This window comes from Argiope bruennichi, chromosome 2 (assembly GCF_947563725.1).
Source record: "Argiope bruennichi chromosome 2, qqArgBrue1.1, whole genome shotgun sequence".
Taxonomy (NCBI): domain Eukaryota; kingdom Metazoa; phylum Arthropoda; class Arachnida; order Araneae; family Araneidae; genus Argiope; species Argiope bruennichi.
The window spans coordinates 2,939,404-2,965,816 of NC_079152.1; the positions used below are offsets into that span (position 1 = coordinate 2,939,404).

The 26,413-nt window shown below is 33.6% G+C and overlaps 1 protein-coding gene across 7 annotated transcripts in view; it reads left to right on the forward strand.

The window, feature by feature from the left end:
- Positions 1–26,413, forward strand: part of LOC129960609 (neural-cadherin-like) — a 726,863-nt gene that overhangs the window by 524,070 nt on the left and 176,380 nt on the right. For all 7 annotated transcript variants that reach the window (XM_056074153.1, XM_056074136.1, XM_056074161.1 and 4 more), the window contains one exon: positions 24,624–24,767. In XM_056074153.1, the coding sequence (XP_055930128.1) occupies positions 24,624–24,767 (144 nt within the window). The remainder of the gene's footprint in view (positions 1–24,623; positions 24,768–26,413) is intronic.

Here is a 26,413-nt window from a genome sequence, read left to right on the forward strand (position 1 = left end):
CAGACGCTATGTCAGAGCTGATTTGATTGCGAATGATTCACGCGGGACGCTTCTGATCATTCGCATCCGATAACGAGCACTCTCTGCACACCTTCTCAGCGCTCTGAACTCATCCATCGCCCCATCCCCCAATTAGCCGTATTTCTGATCATCAAACTGTTGCGCCCTGGCATCATTAAATGCCACCGGATTTAATTTATTAGCGAAGATTATCGTGTCATAGGATTCGATTCTGGAAACCCTGGCGTTACCAAGAGACGCCCCGGGAACTGTGCTGTCCATTCTATATCGATACACTGCTGGAATGGAACGCCGTTGAAACATTCATTTAATTATTTTCATCCTTTTTTTTTCCGCCTTCTTATGCGAAATTTACACAGAGAAATCCTCAGACATTCCACCTCGAATGAGTGGCGAATTTCCACTTTTCAGACCTACCCAAGTTCATGAAATACATTTTTAGAGCGATGTCCGACTTTGAATATCGTGATTAAATAATGTGAGGAGCTAGAAAAATGAAATGTGTGTAACGCTTTTACATCAAACTTAAAATATTCGTATCAAATTTTGAACAAATTCCGTCTGAAGAAAATTCTGTGAACGCGATATGAAGGGACACTAAAAGATCTGCATGGATAACATTTAGTTTACATGCATTACGCAGTTTCGGAGATGCGCGGCTGAAAAGAAGACACATTCGGAATGAACTTCCGTTTCTTTTTCCACCGGAGGGCATGATTTGTATAAGAGGATCGAAGACAGAACTCGTCCGTTCACACTGGGGTACGAGTGTGCGCTCTTCTTAAGTGCTTCTTATAGGGGCTCCTCTGATGCGAATTAAGAATGGGAATCTTAAGCATTTTCAAAAGGAATGCGTGGGTGTTAGGGATTTTAATCTCTTTGCTTGGAGCATGAAAACTGCGATGGCCATCAGCTTTTTAGTGCGTGTGTTAGAATGAATTAACTAAAAAAGTGGGACTCGAATGAGGAGGACAAAGTGATATGGACTAATTTAAAATCAAAAGTGGGAAATAAATTAGGATTAATGAATTAGATTAAGAGATATTTTCGTACATATCTAAAATGTAAATGTGTTTTAAATGATGAACCAAATCCTTCAACTGATTCACAGACTGACGATGTATTTTTTTAAGGTAGATTCTTATAGGAAGACGAACCCTTTCGCTTGAGTGAATGCATGAATCAAAAACGGAGCGGCTTAGATGAAAGAATTATGACATTTGTGCTTGTGATCAAAATGTAAATCTTTATTAAACTGGGGACGCAAACTTGCTCGCTTTTCTTTATGACACTACGAAGTAAGCCATATTGTGACGTCAATATGCATAAAATTCGAAGGGAAAGCAACAATTGCATAAAAAAATGTCTCTCGTCTCCTCATTTTCTGGTGGTTGGAAGATTTGTATATTCTTGATGATTATTATACACTACCTGATTGCTATGCAGTTGAGGATTGTACACTATTTTAATATTTTAAAAACTTTTAGAATGATCTGCAATTTATTTGATTAAATTAGATTTTAATATTAATGCTGCGACGTGATTTGTGAATTTGAAAAAAAAAATGAATTCGACATTTTATAACACTTGTGATTAGGCAGTGGTGGCATGTTAGGCAACTGCCTAAGACCGGAGCACTGTAAGGGGGTCGTATGAAGATGAATTAAAAAATCTTTATTTTTCTTGTTCCTAAATAAAAAAAAGCTTTCTAAAAATGCAAATTTAATTATTGTTAAAACGTTAGAAAAATATTTGCATTTAATCAAGTATAATTTGCCCGATGCAAGTGTCATTTGTCTATATGTTTTATTACGCTTTTATACTTATAAAAAATATGGAATATGTTTAGAACCGAACATTCGTTTCAAAAATATTGTATGCAGTCCTAGAAAACGGGCACCTTGAAATCATTAAAAAAAAAAAAAAAATACAAATTCAGAAACAAAATCGGCCATTTTATTAAAAAAAAGGGGGGGAGGGCACCTTATAATGCTTATTGGTGAGAGCCGGAAAATATCTAAATCCACCATTGTAATTATGAATTATAAATCAAAAGGGAAATAGTATAAATTAATTTAAAAAAGACTTCTTTGGGTACTGAAAAATATATGTTTTTAAAAAACCACTTTTATTAATTCTTTTCTGACCCCCAAAATTCGCCTCTAAAAAAATCTTAAACTGTGAAAATAAGAGTTTTAGTGGGCAGATGTCTGATTCACTGCGGCGGTCAAGAGGATGGAACAGGATAAATAAATAAACTCAACCATCCCTTGAACTTCTTCCAACACACCTCAACTCGCCCCTCTGTCTCTTCCTTTGTGGCTGCAACCACCTGCTTGGAAACCAGAAAGAAAAAAAAAATATCTTGATGTTTGTGCTTGGGGACGGACCATGAATTAAACAACTCTCGAGGTATTTCAACCCCTGAGGGGGGAGGAAATAAATAACATTAGAAAAAAAATCTTCGCCACGAGACGGTAGACTTCTTTCGGCAGCACTTTTCTCATCGTTTTATTTACTTTGGCTCGTTCTTAAACAAAGAAAAATTCTTTTTTCCTCCATCAGCAATTCAGAAGGAGAGATTTTTTTTTTATTATTTGATCTTTTTCCCCCTCCCCTCCCGGCTGTCTGAAGTTCCAGTGGCCGGTTGCGGAAAGTGCTGCTCGTGCGAAGCATTTTATTCAAGTCAGTTGGGTAAATCTTTCACCGGTTATTCTTTTAAACGTCACAAGCGCTCCTTTGCAACATTTTCCTTCGGACAATTTTATTTAATTTGGCATTTTTCAGATTAGAATTTTTGAAACGATAGTTCGCCTCCTGATGTGCTCCATCTGAGGTGGATAACTTCTGACTCGCATGCCTCCGAAAGAGAGAGAAGAGGGAGAAGTTTAGTTTAGTTCGATTAACTTCCCGTTTTAAAGCAACACTAGGGATATTTTGGAACGGACCTCATAATTTTGAACATAGGTCAGATGACGAGGATGACACCCGAGCTGTTACCCACCAAAGTATAATGTAAATTAATGTATTATTGACTTTTCGAATAAGATTATATTTCATCGTTGTTTGATTTTACATTTTTTTTAAAAAAATATTTGTCCAATCGCTGGCAATTGCCTAGAATCAACATATTATATAGAATACACATTGAACTAGTATTTTCTACATTGGATAAAAAGGAACTAAGAAAATCGATTAAGAATAACTAATTTTGCGAACTTTCACAATTGATGACATTACACTATTTCAATGCTTCCAAAATTTGACTATTTGTCTATCGATTCAATTTTATAAGCTTGTGGCCAGTCTTACCTGTGCGTAGGAATGATGTTATTTTAACACATCTTCGTATAGGGCATACTCGGTTCACCCACAAGCACCTTCTATTCGGTGACAGAGCACCTATGTGCTCTACATGTCGCACAGATTTTACAGTTCATCACATTTTAATCGAATGCCCTACTTTTAATGTTCATCGTAACCAGTTTTTTCACTCATCACCGTTAACTCTCACTGATTTATTGGGAGAGAACCACCATCCAAACATTTTTAAATTTTTATATGCTATTAAATTTTTACCGTGCATTTAAACTTTTCAAGTGTTTAAACCTTTTAAATTTTTTTTAAATTTTAAATACATATCCATTTGCTACTGTTTCCAGTATATTTTAACTATTTTATTGTTTTCGTATAACCATTCATATATTTAAATTTTAAAGAAAATTTAACCTCTTCTTTATCACATGAATGGCACAGTTTAGCCAAAGATGTGCCAGAAAAATGCAAACAAACCAAACCAATCGATTCAACTGTAGGACTCAATATATTATTATATTAGTAGATTAGTTACTAAATGAGTTTTGAAAATATTAAATAATATATTGATATTGAAAATATACGAACAAATAAATTTTTGAAAACTTAACCTTTGAAAAATTGAAAATCCTATTTCAAAAGTTAAGCAAGTGAGTTCTTAACCTAAATTGTTTTAAAATAATCAAAATATTTTTGAATAATTTTTTTTTTAGTTATCCTCCTTCCAGCAATACTAAATTTTGACGGGTTCATTTTGAATATTATATGATAATTTGAATAAATCATCTTTCATATCGTTACGGAACTTCCTCCACTCACTCTGTAAAGTCAACGGTTTCGCTTGTGGTGGGTGTATGGTGTAACGCAATCAACAGGTGTCGACAGCAAATGATTATTATACACGAATACACAGACGAGAAACATAGTCGAGACATTCACACGCAATACATAGCAGCTTACTTACAACAAACAGCAGCCGACAAGTAGTAATCGGTAGCTAACAATAATCACAGCACACAAAGCGGCCAGACAGAATTCTTCAAGAGGACGGAATCTATGTAACTACGGTCACCTGCCATTCTCCACTGTCTTCTCGCTTTAGCTGTATCCAACTGCCGACTCGCTACTACACGATTGGCTGCTCCTCACACGACTCGATGCTGTTTCTATATTAAACTCCAGGATTCGGCTCACAGCTCAGTTCATTCAGCAATCGATTGAGCTCCACTCCACACGTGCGTTTCTCTGAACTGATCCAACTGATTCGCCGTTGACTCGCTCTGCGACTCTAAACCTCTCGACGACTCTATACCAGACTGTCCTCGGCCTGGATTACCGGCTTTTTATAGTTTTCGGAGCAGCGCCGAGAAAATTCTGGAACGAGCAGTCAAGCATATATCGGCTTCTGTTGGCTCTATCGCCAAAATTCTTGACGATTTTAATATTATCCATTTTGTCGCCAAGCCCTGAAGATCACTGATTCGGCACCCGATCAGCATCCAATAGAGCTTTCCAGTGATTGAACTAATCGTACTGGGAAGAAACATTACAGATTTGTAACAGTGTTTTCTTGTCATAAATGGCTTGATCTCAGGAAACAACATTCTTGCCCTTTGTAATAGACACGCACTGAATTTAAAATGCTTTAACATATATCATATTATAACAAATACTAAGTTGCATTATTCTGCATTCCTCGCGCCTCATGCAGTAAAGATTCCACTTTCGCCTTGAAGTCGGCTCTTGAAATAATCGAGATCCCTCGAAGAGACAGTTTAAAATGTGAATTTTAATGAGACGTTTGAAATCTTTGCGTGGCAACGTATTTTGCTTACAGCAGGAGGATTTGATAATTGAAAGAATGGAAATTTCCATTCTGAAACGCACAAGCTGGAAGACTTTAAAATAAAAAGTGAAAGAAATTAATAATTAAAAAAAAACATTCTTTTAAAAGGGCCATTTTTATTATTGAACGATGAAGTAAAAATTATTTTTGTTACAGAAGTATTTTTGAAGTTTATGGAAATTCGTTTTGGATTCTTAATTTATTGTTCAATATTATAAATATTGTGAAGCCACAATTGCCTCTTTGGGAGTCGTATATATCCTCTCTCTATTGTGTGAGAAAGTTTACCGAAGAAGTGCAAGCTCGGGTGTCATCCACGTTATCTGACAATGATTCCAAATTCGTCCCAAAATAACTACGATGTATCTTCAAAACGGAGCCTAAAATAACTATAAAATCTCGAAATAGATTCTCCCTTCCTTAAAATCGCTTTAGCTACTGCAGGATAAAAATTTAAGTAAATGATTTTAATGAATGATGAATAGATCTTATTTTAATCTAGCGCACCTTAGTAAAGTAAAAAAAATTTCAAATATCTGCACGTTTAGAAAGGCGATTACAAATTCCATTTTTAGAAAGAGAAAAATGACATTAAAAAAAGCATGCAAAGATCTTATTTTCAGCGATTTATATTTTATTACAACACAAGATTCGGCAAAAATTATCAATCACATTTTCGATCTGAAACCCGCGAAATCAAATATTCCATCGTAAATCCTACTGCGCTTCATAGCATAGATTAAAAGAAAATGATAAAATTATAATTCTAATGTTTAATTATTTTTCATCCATTGAGTTATTTGTGTGTAGCAAACGTGTTCACGTGGACACAAATGGGGAGATCCGCGCATCTTTATCAAATGGATTTGGTCTGCAGTTTTGGTTTAATTCCATGTTCCATTTTTGTCGTTTGTTGCGTCTATGAACGATCGAGTTCACAGGTAGGCAGGCATAGTTCCAAAAATGTTCTTGTTGCATTCGTTCAGATCTGAAATGATTCTTTCGCATCTCGAGTTTCAGTTCAAAAGAGAGAGAAAATTCTTTTGTTTTGATGAATATATTTTCTTTAAAGTGCACTCTACGCACAAGAAAATAATTAGAAATATATAAAATGACATAAAATTTAAAATCGTTTGATCTGATCACAAAAATTATGTTAAGAAATGTTCTCAATCCCTACTTTCTTTTTTCCTTCCTTTATTTTCTTGGAACTCTGATAATATCAATGTTTCTATTCCGGAAATAGAAACATCGTAGTAATAGTCGTTTTTAATAGCATGTAAAAAATATTTTTAAAACAAATATATATATATTCGCTTTGGGCTGTAGGTTTCCTTGCGAAGGCATTACCACATCAGATGATTTTTTTTCCGCGCTCACGGTGACACTCCATAATCCTTTTTGCGCGTCCTCCCCCTTCTCTTTGTGAACGCGGGGACAAATGCCCTTGAGTTCATTCCCAACACCCCTTTTAAGAACATGATGGATGAAGCATCGGAGGTATGACGTTGCCAGATTAGAACTGCCGACGCGCAGAGGAGGCTTTATGGAACCGAGATAAATTGGTTGGTGTTTATCGTCTGCACAGCTCGAGGGCGGGGGGAGGCCTGAATTATGGATCGTCCGGTGTTTTGAAAACATCGCAATTTCGTGCGCCATTTACTACAGAAAGTCGGTTGCTTTTCTTCGTTGTTCTTTTTCTCGGAGTAAATATATAGGTTGTTCTATCATTCTCGCATGGAAGGGGAGTGTGCTGACGTAATACTGTTTTTTTCCCGTGGGGGGGGGAAGGTTTGACTTTTTTAAAAGAAGAAATATAATTTAATGCTAATAAATACATAGAGGGGGAATGCTGCCGAGTTTGAGCATGGGAGAACTGGTTTCCCAAATTGAATCTTGAACCCTTTCTGGGCGAACGATGCATGTGTGCGTTTGTGTAACATTCAGAGCCAAATTCCGCATCCTTGCGTTTCGGTGGAAATTGGTGTTCATAGTCATAAAATGGGTCCCTCATAATTCAATTTTTCTCTCACAAATTTCAAAAGAAAGGCTTGCCGGCAAGAAACACGCTCGTGCTGTTGGCGCGTTTAGGACTGCCAAATTTAGTATGGATATGCTTTGGCTGCTGGAATGGATATACTTTGGTGGATAAAAACGAGCAATATCGGAGCATTTTTTTTAAAAAAATGTAATTAATTTAAAATTGCACGAAATTTTGACGTATTTTTCATTAAGTTTTTCCTTCGAATTTTTAATATTTTTTTGAAATTACTTTATGTATTTTTAGCCAATTATTTCATTGTTTCAATAAAACCCAAACTGTTTTCTTCATTGTTAAAGCAATAGAAAATTATGTTTTATATATGTAAATTATTGGAAAAGTTAGAAAGTGAAGTGTTACAATATTCTTTAAGTTAGAAGAATATTTAAAAATATTCTTCAAGTTAATGCTATAATCAAAATCAGTTAAATTTTTAATTGTAGCACTACGATGTCGAAGGATTTGACACCATTAGCCTCATCCTGTCACCTTTTAATCCGTTGTATTCCAACCCTCCAAGCCAGTGTTTCTCAACCTATCAGTATTTGCGTACCAGTTTTCAATCATAATTTTCATCGCGCCCCACGCTTACTATAAAATGTATACAACAATAATGTGTATTGAGTATTTTGGATTCTGTTTTTAAATTATTTTTAACTAATTGTCAAAACAAGAGTAAAAGCGAAACAACATTGGCGAGAAACCACATCTGGCATTTTGCCAAGCGGGCGGTGAACAGATGAAGCGAATGAAAGGGAGGAATATTTAAATATTATATTTGAAATGAAAGCCAAACAGGTAGATAACGTTGAAAGAATATGAAAGTAAAAAAAAAAATTCTTTAAAGAAAGTTAACCTAGACAGGGTGAGCTAAATTTAGGAACTGGGAATACATTTTTTCGAATAATAAAAGAAATAAAACAGAAGCATCACTAAACAAAAGTGAAAAAAAAGCAATGTTTGTGGAAGGGAATCCACACGACTTATGCCGTCTCGAGTATGCGCGGAGCAAATGTTTTCTCATAGGAAGAAGGAAAATGTTCGATAACGCAAGTTTCAATTCCAGCCAGTCTCATTCGAGTCGATCCTTTTATCGCTATCGAATCTATAGTGAATATGCATGTTATGTATGTTTTCGTGTTAATTGCAATTAACCATATTAAATATTCACGGCAGTAAATTTTGCAGACTCATGGATAAATTTTTAAGCGGAAGTAAGCAAGCATTAGACGATAGTCAAGCATGAACAAGTACACAGACGAGCGTGGTTCCGAAAATAAAATCAAGAAAATATTCTCAAGAATACTTACATTTTGGGTTTACCTGTGCAGAAGTAAATGAAGAAGAAAAGTCCCTGTATATCATTTGCTCAAAAATGTTGGCCGCAGACAGCATGAAACTTAAAGGACATTTGGAAACGTTTCCCAGTGAGTACGTCAACAAACCCAGAGAATTCTTCGAATTAAAATTAAAATCATATAAAAAGCAAAAATCATTTTTAAAGAAACTTTGTCTCTCAATAAAAAAGCTTTAATTGCATCTTACAAAGTTCATATAAAATAGCAAGACGTAAAAACACCTCACACCATTGGTGAAGAGCTAATTTTGTCAGCAGCAATTGAGATCGTAGAAACTATGTTTGGAGATAATTTTTCAAACCAATTGCAGTCCATACCTCTTTCAAATGATACTGTTGCTCGTTGGCGATATATCTGAAGATGTACAGTGTCAGCTTTTCTCGAAGTTGCGTGACAAATTGTTTTCAGTACAGCTTGACGAAGTAACAGATAGTAATAAAGATGCTCATTTAATTGTCTATGTTCGAATTTGTGATAATATGTCAGTAGTAGAAGAACTACTTTTCTGCAAACCAATAGAATTCAAAACAACAGCGCTCGCATTATTCGCTATTTTAAAGGATTTTATGAACGAGGCAAACATAGAATGGAAAAATTGCGTCGGAATATGCACAGATGATGCTTGTTCAATGTCCGGAAGATTCCAAGGTATACAAGCATTTGTAAAACAAAAATCGCCTCACTGCACACATTGCATGATCCACAGAGAAGCTTTGGCTTCGAAAGCAATGAGTCCTTGTCTGAATATTGTGTTAACTACGGTTGTAACCGTAGTAAATTATATAAAAATGAGACACCTGAAATCGAGAATCTTTTCCGCACTTTGTAAAAACATGGGTTCAGTACATTCAGCGTTACTATTTTATTGCGAGGCAAGATGGTCATCACGTGGGAAATTTTTGCAACATGTTTATGAATAAAGAGAAGAAATCGCCATTTTCCTAGAAGAAAACAGACCGGAGGCCGAGAATTTTCGCGATGGTTTATTTGTGATGAAATTGAGGTACTTTGTCGACATATTCGAGAAATTAAATAACTTGAATCTTCAACTCCAAGGAGCAAATACACATATGTTGGATACGAGTGATAAAGTTAATGCTTTTTGTAGAAAATTCGAATTGTGGAGCAGAAATTTAAAGTAAAAAAAACCTAACAATGTTTGCAAATATGGATGATTGTACTAAAATTTTCAAGACTGAAGAAGAACATGTAAAAGTTGTTTTTGCAACCATTAAAAATCTTTTAGCCATGCTGGCAAAGAATTTTAAAAAGTATTTTCTTGCTGACGACAAACTGATAGCAAGTTACGAGTGGGTTAGGGATCCATTTCATAAGATTCCCGAAGGACTCTCAATTGATGAGGAAGAAAAATTCGTAGACTTCACAACAAGTGGCGAAACTAAAAGACAATTTAGTAATAAATCACTATTTGAATTTTGGACAGGAGTAAGGATGATTTTTCTGCACTAAAAATAAGGGCATTTCACATTCTATTACCATTTTCAACATCCTACCTTTGTGAAACTGGATTTTCTGCTGTGGCGTCTTTGAAGACAAAATATAGAAACAGAATTGAGAGTGGCTATTTCTAATATTAAGCCTTCCTTCGAAAAACTTTGCTCTGTAAGACAGGTTTCAGGTCCAAGAAAGTCACTAATAATTATTAAATTTGTTTTTAATTTAGTAAGTTTTGATTAAGTAAGTTTTGATTTAGTAAGTTGTTTTACTTTAATAAGTTATTAAATATTTCGAAATGTATTTTGTTTTCCATGTGTATATGTGCTTTCCTTTCAGTCAGTTAACCAATTTTTTAAAATAATATTTTGTTTTGGATACTCTCGCGCTCCCCTCTAGTGTGCTCGCGCCCCACAGGTTGAGAATCGCTGCTCTAATCGCTGCTCGTTTCTCTATCTCTTGGATTAAAGTTAAAATATGTGTTTGCCCAAATGCTCTTTAGTAGAATCAATTAAAATAGCTGGTTTTTCTCTGAATTTTTTACCTAGTTGTATAAAATCCTTTATCCCTTTTAATTTGTTCACACAAAAATATTTTTTAATGTGGAACTTTTCGTTCAAGAGTTTGGTCACAGAAAGAAATGAATGCTGAAAAAAAAAAGTGAAATACAAAGATAACTCTTACTAGAAACATTCTGGAAATTATGATGCGGGAACAAAATGTCATTTATCCTCTTAATGGAGAACAATAGACGGTTAAACGCTTAAAAAATGGCTAGTATGGTAAAGCAAAACGTGTGGCATGGCCTTTGCGCCATAAAACCAAACCAAGCCAAACCAAAACAGGTGACACAGAGAAGAACATTGAAGCTTAGAAACTTCACAACACGAATGAAAATTCATGGCCATTTGCTGGATATTTTGTTCGCAAAGAGCTTACTTTAATTTGTGGGAAGAAGCGAAGTGCGGCCCAAAATATATCCACCGGCGGTTTCAACACGTGAGCTCATGTAAAGAAACTCTTAACGAGAATTATTTGAGTAAAAATTCGCTCTAATCCTATAAGCATCTTTTTGAGGATTCCAGAGAACTTTAAAGGTATTTTTACTTCTCGTTATAAATTTTTCCTGAAATTATTAATTTCTTTCTTTTGTGTTTCCTTCTTTAAGTCCTTTATTTTCGCGAATATCTCATTAAAATGCTCCAACGTGATCAGATTATAAACGACGGAAAACTCCAAAAGGCAATTATCTACTTTAAAATTCTCCTGGTACTTAAAAAATTTATTGTTATCCCCTTAAAAGCAGCGCATGAAAAGGATGACTGCAAAAAATTAATAAAGCGAATAAGGACTTTATTTTACCTTTTTTTTTCGGAATAAAATAGTCCAATTATTGAAGGGATTAGCTTCGGCGACAGAAACTTCTTAAATTTCTTCTTCGATTTTTTTTAAAGATGCAGTTATTAAGAATAATCAAAAAATATCTCCAGACAGCAAGCTAACGATCGAGTATGTTTTATATCTGACTTTTGAATCTTCATTTACGAATTAAGTGAAGTGGAGCACTCTCTTTAATGGCGAATTAAATGTTGATGCACATTTCCTGGACAAATATGAACATAGGTATAATTTGAGTAGGAACGTGATATTTCACAGAGCAAATTTTAGCTTGCTTCCTCTTCCGTTTTGATTATGTGTAGATGCCGGTAAACCTGTGCGAGGCGTACAACACTCATTGTTTAAAATTAGGGCCGAGTATTTTACTCTAGTCTGTTGGTTTAACTAAAACGTTCTCCCGTATTCTCTATTAGAGTTGTTCACAGCGACCGGGAATCGTCGGGGAATTCCTGAAAGCATCGAAAAATCAGGGGAAAGTTAGGGAAATGTGTTATAAAATTCGAAATTTGTTACAAATCAGTAATTTTTATCGAATATGATAATTCACTTGTATTTTTTCGTAAGTAGAATGAAACATCGGTGGCAACTAATGAAAATCAAACTTTTATTGATAGTCTGTGTAAGAGAAAGATTAACCATCTTATTTAATTTATTTCATATATGTATGAAATATATAATATTTTCCGATTAAAGTTTGTTTTTTCAGAACGTCAAGTTATCGGCATAATTAGCGAAAAGGATTTTGTGTACTGTGGAAAAAATCAGCCTAACTAAACCGCAGTTCCTGTTACTGTTAAATATTTTTCAGCTTTAATCGGCCTCTTTTGTTTAAAAAGATATATGTGTAACTATCGCCCTATCCCTTTTCTTCGAATGAAGAAATCCCTGTTCGTGACCATCTTTTGACGTAACACAGTGAAAAAAGTAAAGAAGATGAGACGGAGTTCACATTGATCTGAGGGGGAACATTAAAATATCACCCTAGGCACAATTTCAGAATTCTTCGCGGATTTTCTTTTACAGACGTCGCAGCTGAGCAGAGATATATTTTTACTTTTTGGTGCACAAAGTATGGCGAAAGTATTGTCATCTTCAAAAATTTCGAACTCGAGATTTTGGCGAATTTTTTTCTATCAGTTTGTTTTATCTGAAATAACCACTATAAATACAACTTGATTCAAACAAAGCTCTTTTCTTGAAAAGGTATTTATAACATGACTGAAAAGATGAATGCTTTTTCTTTCGCTATAGTGTCTAATATTTTTTAAGAAATTCAATAAAAACTTGCATTGACTTATATGCTTGAAAGCAAAAGTCACGTGTATTTTAATGATTTTCTATTTTCAGCATTTCATTTTTAATTTAATATCATAAATATTACAGAATCTTGGATTAAATTTTATTTCATACTAGGTGATGACTTTCATGTAGAATCAAAATGGAATGAATTGACAACTAACCCCTTCACATACAATGACGAATCTGACTCGTACATCGATTTATTGAATTTTTAATTTTAAATCTGGAATAAAGTGAAAGTATTAAATAATTTAAAATATAAAAATCAATAAAAAAACTCTTCAACATCTCAAATACCCTTATATTATTCTAGAGATGGAAATAATATTAAATGTTCCAAAGGAATGTGTCATCCAATTGGGAAGTGAAGTAAATTCGGAAATGAAGGGATTGAAGTGCTCAAAATTTTAAAATGCATTCTTTCTAATATATAATAAAGAATCTTATGTCACAATATCACAGGAAATGGGTGAAAATCGAATCAAAATTTCATCTTTGCAAACTTAATAATAAACAAGTCATCAAGTTAAATAATAAGCTTGTAAAGTATTGAAAAGCCGCATGCAATAACGGCAAAATGTATTTATAAAATACCCGAAGAAAATAATCCGAGACTCTATATTCTAGAATACAGAAAAAAAAACTCAGTTTAGAATCCAAATTTCTTTGGGTTCCCAATTTTTTGTCAGTCTAGAAAGTATGCAAACTCTTTTAAGTTGAAAACTTCTCTTAGCTGCTGAAACTCCTACTGAAATATTGCTCTATTCGAAGTATCTTCTGTGAAAATGCGGCTCTTTCCATCCATTGATAACTTCTCCAAACACCCTCTCCACGAAACTGTCTGTCTCCTTTTCTTTCTTCGGCGCCTCTTACAAGGAGCTCGTAAATCAGAGGATCCGTGGCTACGCGGGCTGCAACATTTGAAGAAATAAACACGTTTTCATTTTATGTGTACCCCTCCCCGCACTTCCACCCCATTTCGAGTTCTCCATACGCAATAAGATAGCAGCATTGGAAGTAGTTGGATGAATCACGGCAGCTAATGGAGATGCCGTCCTGCCCAAATATGTTTGGCTAAAAAAATGTCTACGAAGTCAGCTGGAGGTAGATTCTATTTTCTCCTTATATGTAAGGGATTCCCACCCACATTTCCTTCTCTAACTTCTGCAGCTGGAGTGAAAAAAAAAATGAGAAAACAACTGATGGGAGATTCACTGAGATATGCCGAATGCTTAAATGAATCAATAGAAGTCTCTAATAAAGGTGAATTTGTGTTTTAGAAAGCCTTTTTTGCCTGCTGACTGAAATCCAAAATTTAACACAGAACTACAAATGCAGTTGCAAAATCACATACCACATTTCATATATTTAAGTGATTGCGTTTAAGAGCAATTGTGTTTACATGCTTTTGAAAGAATAGACAGATAGACAGATGTTCAGCCCCTTTTAGAAGTTAACTCAAAATTTGATGAGTATCTGCACTATAAATATTAAATTTATCAACCGAATTTTATCCAACTGGCTCTCTTTATTTTATAGTATTGTATTAACTTATAAGTTCCACCTGGTGATGTGTACAGAAGTAGTACTGATTCAGGTATCGTCCTCGTCATTTGCCCGTGGTTCATTTGTCAAAATTAAAAGATTGATTTTTAAATAGATATCCTTTTGTTTCGAAATGGAACTAACTTGAACTAGCTCAATGCTTCACTGCCGGTCTTCGATCTTTCGAATACAATCTTTTTATTAATTCCTGGGCTTAAATTTTATTTGAATAAAAACAGCATTTCATTGATTTAAAGTAAGATTGTGACGTCACTTGAGATTGCAAGAGGTAAATAAGACTCCGATCGAACTCTGTGAACCGCAGTTAGAAAATCAAATAAGAAACAATTCGAAAACTTCCCTCAATGCGGAAAAAATAAACAAAGTGTATGAAGATTCACCTCAAAGGAAAAGAACACGCAAAATAAAGGGAAGGGGGAACCAAATGGGTAGTCTCGAATTATTCCGATTGGAATTTCGAAGGCCTTCTGCTTTCTTTTGTAATTAGGAAAGGTTTCCGACTGAATGAAATTGGATTATGTTCTTGAAGAAATTTTCTCCCCCTCCTCGCTTTCGATATTTAACAAATAATATTACGTTCTATTTTGAAGCAGTTCTTATTCTTTCACCAGAAAATGTCTTCAATTGAAGTGCATGCAAACATAAAGAAGATTGCCACATTTGGTCATTTTTTAACGCGCTGTGACAAAGAAGTAATTTTGATATAAATGAAGTAGAATATTTTCAGTTTATTTCTATCCAAAATAATGTCATTAACTTTGTAACATATTCATTCCGAAAGAAGGAGGCAAATAGCATTACGCTGTTCGTAAATACGAGGAAAACTCGTTCCTTTAATGGGCCAATAATTTCATAAATCGGACAGTGATTTTTTCTCGGCATAGTCAAAATAAAAATATTTTTAATTCTGAAATTCACTCCAGCACAGAATGTATAAACCCAAATATGAAATTTATGCCTTTCACCGTGGATCCTTAAATCTTGTTGTTTGTGAATCACCATATCTTTATTGGTTATAAAATTTAAAAAGGATTAATATTGCAGAAAAAATTTCACCGAAATAAAATCGGTAACATTGAAAAGTTAATTTTTTTAAGTTTAAAGTACTTTAAATTAATTTTTTGTTAGGATGCTGAACAGAAATTATAAAGAAAAAAAATTTCGAATAATTAGTTAAAAATGAAATCAAATCACGTTTTTGAGCCCCTTTCTTTGAAAGCACTAACTACCCAAGTTCAGTGCTTTGGAATTCCAAAAGAACTGTTTCTTTAGTCTTTTTAAGTTTAAGGTATCCGACTAGGTTCGGAGACGAATTTTTAAAAAATGGTACATAAACATTTTTCACTGTACCGAATAGCTAAAACTTTCAAAGGTCACTAACTCACTATTAGAAGAAAAAATACACTCATTGCCTTTAGCTATTGAAAAAAAAAACTACTTATCTAATGAAAATTCAACAAAATTTTTAATGCAAGGAAAAACAGAGTAAGTTAAAAAATAATGAAAATATTTAATTTTTATATTACCTATGTATATAGCTCAAACTGCATAAAATGTAACATACCCCAAGATAAAGATGATTTTAATTAATAAAAATTGTATGAGCATTTGAAGTTGCGGATAATGATTTTTTGTCAAAATGTGTCTATGTTTTGAACTTAAATTGTCTGTAAAATATGTCTAAATGAAGCTACCACAACATCCGCGGTCTATCACACCCTCAAAGGTTTCGGATACATACATACCAAATTTCATAAAATTTTAGGGAAAATATTATGTTTTCCGTGAATCAATCATAATGCAATATTCATTCTTCAGAAATTGCGTTCAGATATTGTACTTGTGAATTAGTTTATCCAAATGCGCTGCAAACAAATGCAGTTTTCGCGCCTTTTTAACTGAAATGCCAAAAATAAATAAAGTATGGCTGAGTAGGTAGAGATATAATATAAACATATCAAATATCATTTTGGAGAATTTTATGGTGAAAATAATATAAATCGCTCATTTTCGGTTAAAAATAACGTTTCCAATTTCATTTTTATTTGTTGCGTATTATTGAAACTATTGTATCTACAGTTTTATCTCAAATATATTAAAAATAAAGTTTGTTTTAGAATTTACGCACTTTATTTTCAGATAATAAAAAAAATTTCAAAATTTTCTGGAAAAATAATCTTTTCCACATAGTTGGATACCTTAATGGTCTGGACAATTTGAATGCTTTTTGCATCATTCATGTGGCATGAAAAAGTTAAAAAATAATATCCAATTTACAAAAATTAACATGTTTAAAAAAATGTTGGAATTTTGTTTATAAAATATACTTGTAAAACAGAGCAGAAACACTTTAGACAAACTAATGAAAAGCGAAATGAAAGGAACTTCCTTCCTTTTCTTTGCATGTTGTCAGGTGCATACATAACTCTAGGTAAATGTTTTAATAATGCAGAAAAAATTCTAATTAATTCAATAAAAATTTCCTCTTTTTTTTTTTTTTTGTCATTTGTGGCTCTGTGTTTGTGGAATATGTAGTTAAAAAACGCTCCGGTTTTCACAATAAACATTTATTGAAGACACAGACTGGTTCGCACAGAAGCAGACACAGCGTAACTATGGTGGTATAATTTTGAAGGCTTCATAAGCCAGCACCCCTTTCACAATTTAAAATATATTGGTCATTTCACCTAGTTGCCTCCACGCAATCGGGGACCAACTCTCTCATTCTTCAGGGAGCTCACCCCAGCCCCTTTACTGTTCCATTTCTCAGCAACTTGTTCCGTCCTAATTTTCGTTTCTTGTAAATAGTCTATCGCTGATTAGGTAACTTTAGTAGGTAGGTAGACTTCCGTAGATCCTCGAGCATCTCTACCGTATAGTAATTTGAAGGGTGACACCCCAGTAGTGGTATTCAGCACCTCACGATAAGCAAACAATGTAAATGATAATTGCAAGCCCCAATTTCCCGAATCTTCTCTAATGACATGGTGCAGCATATCTTTTAACACTGCATTCCACCTCTCAACGAGACCATTACTGGCTGGATGGCCAGGGCAAGAGAACCTGGGACTTGATCCAATTCTCTTAACAAATTCTTGGCTCAGAACAGATGTAAAATGGATTCCATGTTCACTAGCTAAGAAACTTGGAAAACCAGCCCGAGAAAATATTTCCAACAGTGTATCGCATGTTGCCTTTGCAGTAGGTGACCAAGGAAGTATTGCTTCAGGCCACCTCGACATTTGATCCATCAGACGTAGAATGCACTTATGTCCAGGTGTGTGTGTGTGTGTGTGTGTGTGTGTGTGTGTGTGTGTGTGTGTGTGTGTGTGTGTGTGTGTGTGTGTGTGTGTGTGTGTGTGTGTGTGTGTGTGTGTGTGTGTGTGTGTGTGTGTGTTGAAATGTGCAAATGTTCTAGTCTATTCCATTGTTTCAAATGATATTGATTTGGTTTTTAATTTCTGTTCCATTTGATTTGGTTCAGGTTTTAAAAATGGAATTCTAGAGTCATCATTAAAATTCCATTTTTTTTTAACATGGTAGATTTGATAAGCAAATGATGTTAACATTACAAAGCGGAAAATAATTATTCCTGGACCCATTTTGCCGAACTTCTATTATATAAAATTTTTCACCTTTCTCTTTTCCGCGCCCCTTTTTTTATTTCGCTCATTCTCCTTGCTATTCCAAAATCTTCACATTTTATGAGATACTTTGAAGTCTTTATTTTTCTCTGCCATCAGTATACTTTATGTAACTGCACTCGCTTTGTATTATTATTCAATGTTGCTGGGTTCGGAGATGAACCCTTCAATGAAGGAATTTTTATTTTTAATAAATAAAATTTGAAATCAACCGGAAAATGAGTGAAGTGAATGGGAAAAATACATAAAAAAAAACACATAATATTTTATTTTTAATTTCAAAAAAAATCATTTTGATGTATTTCTATATCATTATTAAAAAACCCTCCTTGAACTTTGCAAATCTACTGCGTACAATAATATACTATTTCAAGTATAAATAATACCTCTCATTACGTTACAACAAAACATGAAAATTCATGCAGCAATTATATTTAGCATTTAAACATAAAGGAACATTGCATTTGTTACACGATCGCTGTGCACTTCAGTCTTTTTGAAAGTACTATAGGCCAGTACCAACTTTTCGTTCATCTATAGACGGCCAAGGATGAGATGAACCTATAGGTTTATTGAACTTATGTAGAACAGATTTTCATATTCATGTATTTTTACATTAAAAAAAAGGCTACAGTTATCTTGCATAAATTTGTCAGTGTGAGCAAAAATGTAGATATTATTATTTACTCTTACCTTGTTTCTATCCGAAAACAGTTTTTCCTATTTGTTTTTATTACTTTATATATGCATAATTGTAATTCGTAAAACCGGCGAAATGAAATTGCATTCAGATAGCGCACTAAAAATTTATAAGAAGAATGATAAGAAATAAACGTAAAACAGATGAAGAAATAAACTCTCAAAGATTCTAGTTGCGTTCGGAAATGATAAAATAGTTTTGGTAAAGTTAAAAAAACACTATACAAAGGTTGCTACATAAAGAGATATGAGGTTTGAAGTATATGATGCTGATCTACATCGTTATGCATTTAAGAAATTCGAGTTCAAATATTCCGTGATCAATCCCACAAGTCGACAAATCCCAAATAATTAAAATTAAATTCGATTGTTTGCTACTTTCTATAGTTTTTAAAATTCTTTGTCATCCCCCAGACTCATTTTATATGTGCAAAAATCTGTCATTGATTCTTTCCCAGAGACTCGAAATTGTGTACACTTGTGTATTAGCAGTGACAGTACACTACTTGAATATTTCTGGATCTTGAATATAAGCTAATGGATTAAATGAATGAAAATTGAGTAGAACTACTTGGTAGCGAATTTGGGAAAAAATTATTTCTCAAATTGTAGAATATTTCTTAGGTTGACAAATATAATTCTAATTTTTTTTACTTCCTGGACTCAGGAAATTTTCAAACAGGAAGATGAGCCCAAATTGTTGATTATTGCTATACTAGATATTCTTTGCATACGAAAAAGTAAAAACACTTCCATTTCATTACATATTCAAATGAACTTCTGTTGGGATTCCCTTACGCCAAGGCAATTCTACCCCACTCTCCTAATTTTACCGAATTCATTATGAAGCATTTAGAATAAAAATCACGTACTGACAGTAATAATACAGAAAAAAAAAAGTATTTTTCATGTTCTTTTCATCAACTAGTTTAAACTGAGTTTTATAGAACTGTATTCCAGACGTCATTAGCATGCTGCAGTTTAAATGATACTCACTGGCGAAGGGTTGTTTTTGCTTTATTGCTTCGCGATTTTTATTTTTTTAAAGCGCCGAAAAAGGTTGTTCCTAGATTTAATTTCATCTTTCTATCAAAAAGAATCATGTCGGTCATTACCACTTCACATAAACTGTGAAGAGGAATGAGAAGATGATCTTTCAGAACAACAAATATACCTGGTTGTCCTCCGCTCCTTTCTTCTTTCTGCCCCCTCGGCCATTTTAGTAAAAGGATCACGTCCTGTCGGCGATACTCGGCAATTTTTCTTCTCTTAGAAAACTTCTTTCTCGGATGCTGTTCTGCGTTTCTCTTTTTCCCTCTCCTATATATGAAAGAACGAACTATGCAAAGAGGAAAGAGCTGCATCGTCAAATAATCCAATCTAAGGATTTGGATTATTCCTCTGGTTTGATTTTTGGATTTAATCAGTTTGTCAATGTGATGATCTGAAAACGCAATTAGCTGGACAAATGAAATTTAGTATGTGGTCTCCAATCAAAATTTGTCCTTCTATAATTACCAAATTTTGGACGGATTGCTTGCCAATTCTTCTGTAGGCAACCCATCCCTCTGTTCGTTCTTGTACAAGTGAACACGATCACTAAAAAGCGCAAAAACTAGATGAACGGAATTTAACATATGATTTTATGACCAATATTCTACATTTCTATGTAAATTCGGACCCACTGTGACTGTCGTTTTGATCTGCATATTATATGTATTTGAATATGATAACGATTTAAATGGATGAAATTTGGTATGTAGTATTATGATCAAAATTGTAGAAAAATTGTTCCATCTTTAGTATGAAATCATAATATTTGAAGTTAAATCAGAAACAGTTGATACTGAATCAATGCAGAGTTTCTTTGATTTATTCCATTCGAATTGTCAGCAGAATGGATGATGCTTGATATATTCGATAATTGCCAGTCACTGGAATAATGTTGCACAGACCGTTTATGATTGTACAGGAGCTTCAAATCCCTTTGTGTCGATTGTAATGGTGTGATTTCCATTCTTAAATTTCCAATCCTTGTAGTTGAATATTAATAATATGTAGAAATCAAAATTTTGTTTGTATGGAAACCCGCATTCTAGGTTGAATTATGAAAGTGGTAACTTTGTGGTGGCCTCGGGGATTTCTTTTAAAACATCTTTTGAAGGCAATCTAATTTTGTGTTTTTATTTGATTTACAGCGTTCATTTTTTGGAACTTGATCGAATTAAAAACATCTTTCGAATTTTAAGAAATTACTCTAACAGCAATCCTAAAACAACATAATAGCAAATTGCTCTATAATTCTAAAAAATGATCTCGTTTTGTAATTAAAAAATTGACCATTGCTGTAATTAAACAGTATTTAGGTTATGGTAAAAAAGTTTTCTATTTTTATTTTATTACATTTATTTATTTATTATTATAATTACTATTTTGTGAATGCCTTAAAAATTATATTTTAAATTTTGTTTTAAAATATTTTTGGATTTAAATTTTGAGTATTTTTTTTTAAACATACTAAAACCAATTCTCATAAAAGTTATTTGTAATATTAATTATTTAAATTGTAAAATGTGGTATTTAAAAGCTACTTATATAGAGAGATTAAAGCTATAATCCATACAAAAATATATTTTGATTCTATCTCTTGTTTTGGAAATTGGGGAGGAAAAAGGACGATTAATTTTTTTAGAATTGAAAAAAAGCGACTATTGTATTTTTTAGAAGTAAATATATATATATATATATATATATATATATATATATATATATATATATATATATATATATATATATATATATATATATATATATATATATATATATATATATATATATATATATATATATATATATAAATTCATATCAGGAAACTTTTGTGTATACTCTTTGACTTTCAAATTATTTTATGTTTAACCATTTCGAACTGAAGGGGTGTAATTCTTATTCATAATGTAATTTCAACAACACCCAAAATCTGTTTAACTTGCAGAGCAAATCACGTCCCTCCAAAACAACCGGAGAAAGCTAGCCATCTTCGTAACCGTATCCGATTTTCAAGCCCACACGTGCCGGACCCCTTTCTTTTAAACAAAGACGTCAAAAAACAGTTGTTCTTATCAGTCCAATAACTCTTCCCGCCGTCCGAATGTGCAACTCTGAGCAAATCTCTGGGAAAGGAAAGCGCCACTTCATGTTCCCGGCATTTGTCAGGCCGAAAAAGTTATTTTCACTCTCGTATCGCCCTGCTAGAAGAGGGGAGGGGGCTATCTTAATAGGTTTCTTGCGAGAACAAGAGTTGTTGGATTTATGCGACGGGATCGCCGCGGCTCTCAAGGGAAAAGTAAATACTACCATCAGTTGAAATGGTCTCTGGCTTCGGCTTTTATTGGATGTCAGAACGTGATCTTCATTCTAAACGCCGCGCTTCAACAAAATGGTGATGCTTTCGGGGAGATGATGCCTTGTTTTATTTCCTCGCGGGGCCTTAATGAATAGGCATTCTTCTTCCATGTGTGGGTGAGCCTCAAAAGTTCACTTTTTTGTAATATTTTTATCGCAAATGTAAGATCTGAGAGCTGCATATCTCGAGAATGTACTATTAGCAAAATGATTTGAGAGCAAATTTGAAATGAGAGAAAATAAATATTCTGGGCATACAAAAAAAAAATCAATTTTACTTACAAAACCAGTGTGAAAGGTCTCCTCAAAACGATCTCCCTTACTCTCTAATAAAGGAGTATTCAAATGTAACGCAGGTCACGGAAGTCTGATGATAAGGTCTCGGCTTCGGAACCAGAGGGTTACACATTCGAGACCCGATTTCTCCGTCGTGTGAACGGGTCGGTGCACGTTAAATCCGCAGGGGCCAAACGTCCTTCTGCTGATGTGGTGTGGAAGTTCGGAGGGGGTGCCAGCTCTGGAGTCATCCTCGTCATTTGACCGAGGTTCAAAATGACGAGATCCTTAGTGTTGCTTTAAATAGCCCTAGTGCTGCTTTAAAATGAACTAAACTTTCCATACAACGCCTTGCATAGCGTTAGCGTTAGGTAGTTACGAAATATTAACCTTTGACTTGAACTTAGATTTTTTACCGAATCAATCGAGTGATCTTTGGCAAGATTTTCGACAATTAATTCCTGCCATGCGGTTAATAGTATCCGAAAATAGAATTTGTGTTTTAGATGCGTTTTTCCCAATCGATTAAACCAATATTTCGCACAAAACTACGTTTGTAATCACAAACTCTTATATCAAATTTGATATATTGAAGTCATTGCGTTTTTGGATGATCGAGTTTACATGCTTTTGAAGGTATAGACCGACAGGCATCCAATTCCTTGTTCCATTTGGCTCAAAATTTGACAGGAATCTACACTGTAGATGATTGATCTGTGCACCGAATGGCATCGATCCGATTGCGCTCATTTTGTAGTTCACTTTTATTCGAGCAGCCGGACTGGCAGATTTTCTCAGGAAGGATTTTCCTCAAAACTTGATAGAAATTTGGTGTAAAGGTCGTGCACCGAATTTCATTCGACTAGTTCAGAGCGTTTTTGAATTATCTTTGTCACGAACAGACAGATAGATATAATGCCACAAATGTGTTTTTCGAACTGAGAGAGATCTAAAACGTGGAGATTCGTCAAAATCTCGAGTTCGAATTTCTTTTGACGATGACAGTATTTTCTCTGCGCCTCGAAAAGGTAAAAATAGTGCTCATCTTGCCGAATATGGAGGTTGATAATATACATAAATTCGAAAGCCTAGAACGAACTTTGAAAACTGCAGCAGAAGCCTGCTGAGTAAAAAGATTTTTTAGGGTCTGATTTTGGGGCGTTTCTTTTTATATAGTATGCGAGTTGTATTTATATGAAATACAGAATATTTATAAATTTATTATCATAATATTTATAAGATTATGCATTTCCCAGACATACGTTTTTATATTTTTGGATTGTAATAGATTTTCAAGATGCTATCAATAAGTTTTCAATTTTTGTGAAGTTCAGATTTTCTTGATTTTATGAAATTTGTTCTCCTTAAATATTGAGTCCATAACCACATATTATTTAGTTTGAATTTGGATTTGATGAAATTGTAGACTGATTTGTAGTTCTTGATTAACATTTAGTCAACAATTTAGGCTCGTTGTGAAAAAGCAAATGCTTCAAAATAAAAAGTAGCATTTCTAAGTCGAGAAAAAATTCAGCAAAAGCTAAAGCTGCAATATTCCAAATCAGAATATCAAATTCACAAAAACGCTGATTAATGAAAGTGGGAAAAGAGATTTTATTTGCAAAATAAATGTTTAAAGAACGAAAATTTTCAAAGTATTAAAAATTATACAAAAAATTATATTATTTGTAGTAATTATTACAAAATACAAATACAAATCAAGCAGCAGTCTAATAAGTCACGTCAAGAGCATTGGCTTCCACATGTAATGATTTGTATTTACTAAAGTTCACATTATTTGAATGAAAACAAGATTTGATGGCTTTCGTGATCGAGAATGCTGAAATGCCTCTTCACTTAAGAATAATCTTTCAGAGTTGAAGAAAAGATCTCTCGTCATTTTCTTTTAAGTATTTAACAAACGTTAAAAACGTGGAAAGTCGACTAAAAATGTGATTTTTTTTAAATTTTAACCTTTTATTAGCAAATTGTCCGCAATCGCGTGGGAATTTTTTTTTCGGTAATTTTATTCTTTCCTTTGGTATAACCATTTTCTAATGATTTAATCTAATAAAAGAGATTTGTTGAATATCCATCTTCTCCGCCGTCCTTCTGTCAACAATTGACTTTCGACTGCCTTCAACCACCAATAATGGACTGATCTTAAATGCCCAACTTAAATTTTTTCTTAATTCCATAAAGTGCTGATATTGTTTGAAAATTTTTATTACAATGTAAGTATTCATGAGGAAACAAAGTAAATTTCGAGACGTTCTAATTTGTGGTTGTTTTTCCTCCCGCAGTGACCAAATACATCCGAATCGGTATCGGAGACAAGAACGATAACCCCCCGTACTTCGACCAGGCCCTCTACGAAGCAGAGGTAAACGAAGACGAGGACATACAGCACACGGTCATCACCGTCACGGCGAAGGACAAGGACGAATGTGAGTACCTTCTCTTTGTTATCTAGATGAATGACATATTTTTTCCCTCTTATCCTTATGATAAGGTTATCCCTCTTCCAAATCCGCCAGATATCTTTTCACCATCCAGTTGGTCTGTTATCTTTAACACCAGTAAGTTCAGCCTTTACATAAGCAGTTACAAGTGACGAAACATCTCGTGTTATCACATTTGGGTCAAAGTGGAGTAGTAGGCTTGGTTTTTAATATTCCTCCATTTCAGACATTTCTTTTTCGTGGCCTCTTTGCGCGTGGTCTAAAGTAAGATAAGAATTTTCAGTTGATAATTGCTGTCTAGACTTCCGCAAACCTGATCGAGACGCGATGGGTCTGGAGTCCCAAAATTCATATTTTTCTGAATGACGAAGACGTACAATAGCGACCACAAAGTTTCGCAATTGCTGCTTTCAAAATGACATTCAAAAAATGCAAGTTTATCGCAGAAAATGGATTGCTCTTTAGAAATATTTTCGGTTCCCCATTAAATGGTATAAAATTTAAGTTATTCAAACAAGTGAAAGGAAAACGTATATTTGAAAAACATAAATTGCCATTGTACGAACCCCTCCTCAAACACACACAAAAAAACTCCGAATTTAAATTCGTCTAATCTGAACTTACAATCTGACAATCATATTTGATATGGACAAAAATATTTTTAAAAAGGCGTTTTTTCCCTAATGAAATAGCAAAATCGAATGCCTAATTAAAATTCTTATGCGAAAGAACACATAATAATATAATGTGAATATAATATTTGATGAATATAAGATGAATATAATATTCCGTTAGGATATTATATTCATCTTTTTTTTCTGAAGGAATTTTATTATTCTGTGTTTTAATTGTTTTTTGTGAAGTCAACATTATTATGAAATGTATCATCCGAAACTGTTTGCAGTTCGAATCCTGACACCTCTACAGCTTGTAACACGTTAAGAAACTAATCTCAGAAGTAGAATAAAGAGCACATTTGTGTCCCATTTTTTTATATATTGATAAAATTAATATGAACCAAAAAAGTGTTCAATAAGGTTTTTGCTATGTTCTGGGATCATAGGCAAACCGTGATGGAAGAGGAGGTACAACTTACTGAAACATATATTTTTTGCAGAAAAGTGTATGACAGGAATGAATACAAAAAGAGATATGAAAAGAAAATGTTCTTTATTTGCATCATCATCCCGAATTGCTTCTTTGCAGCAATTTACAATAATTACCGAAATTTGCTACCATTAACTATAATGAATCGTCAAAAAAAAAAAAAAAGGTATTGGCATCCAGGTCATTGGGATAAATACTTTGAAATTATTATTTGATAGAATGCCGCGAGTCAGTTTCGTCATTGTATGCGAAATGGTTCATTATTTTCCACTGTTAAACGGATATTTTCTGCTTTGCATTCATCATTGCGCCTGTAACCTCTTTTTGTACTTTTTGACCTGAATTAAGTTTTCATTTTATTTACATGATTATCTGACAGAATTCATCAAGAACCATTAAAAGAAGCATTTTCAAGTTGTAGGTCTAAGTATCTAATATAAAAATATTCGAAATAGGATTCCGCATTCTCTACTGTTTAAATAGGAGTGTAATTATACATTTCTCTGAATTTTGTGATACCTATT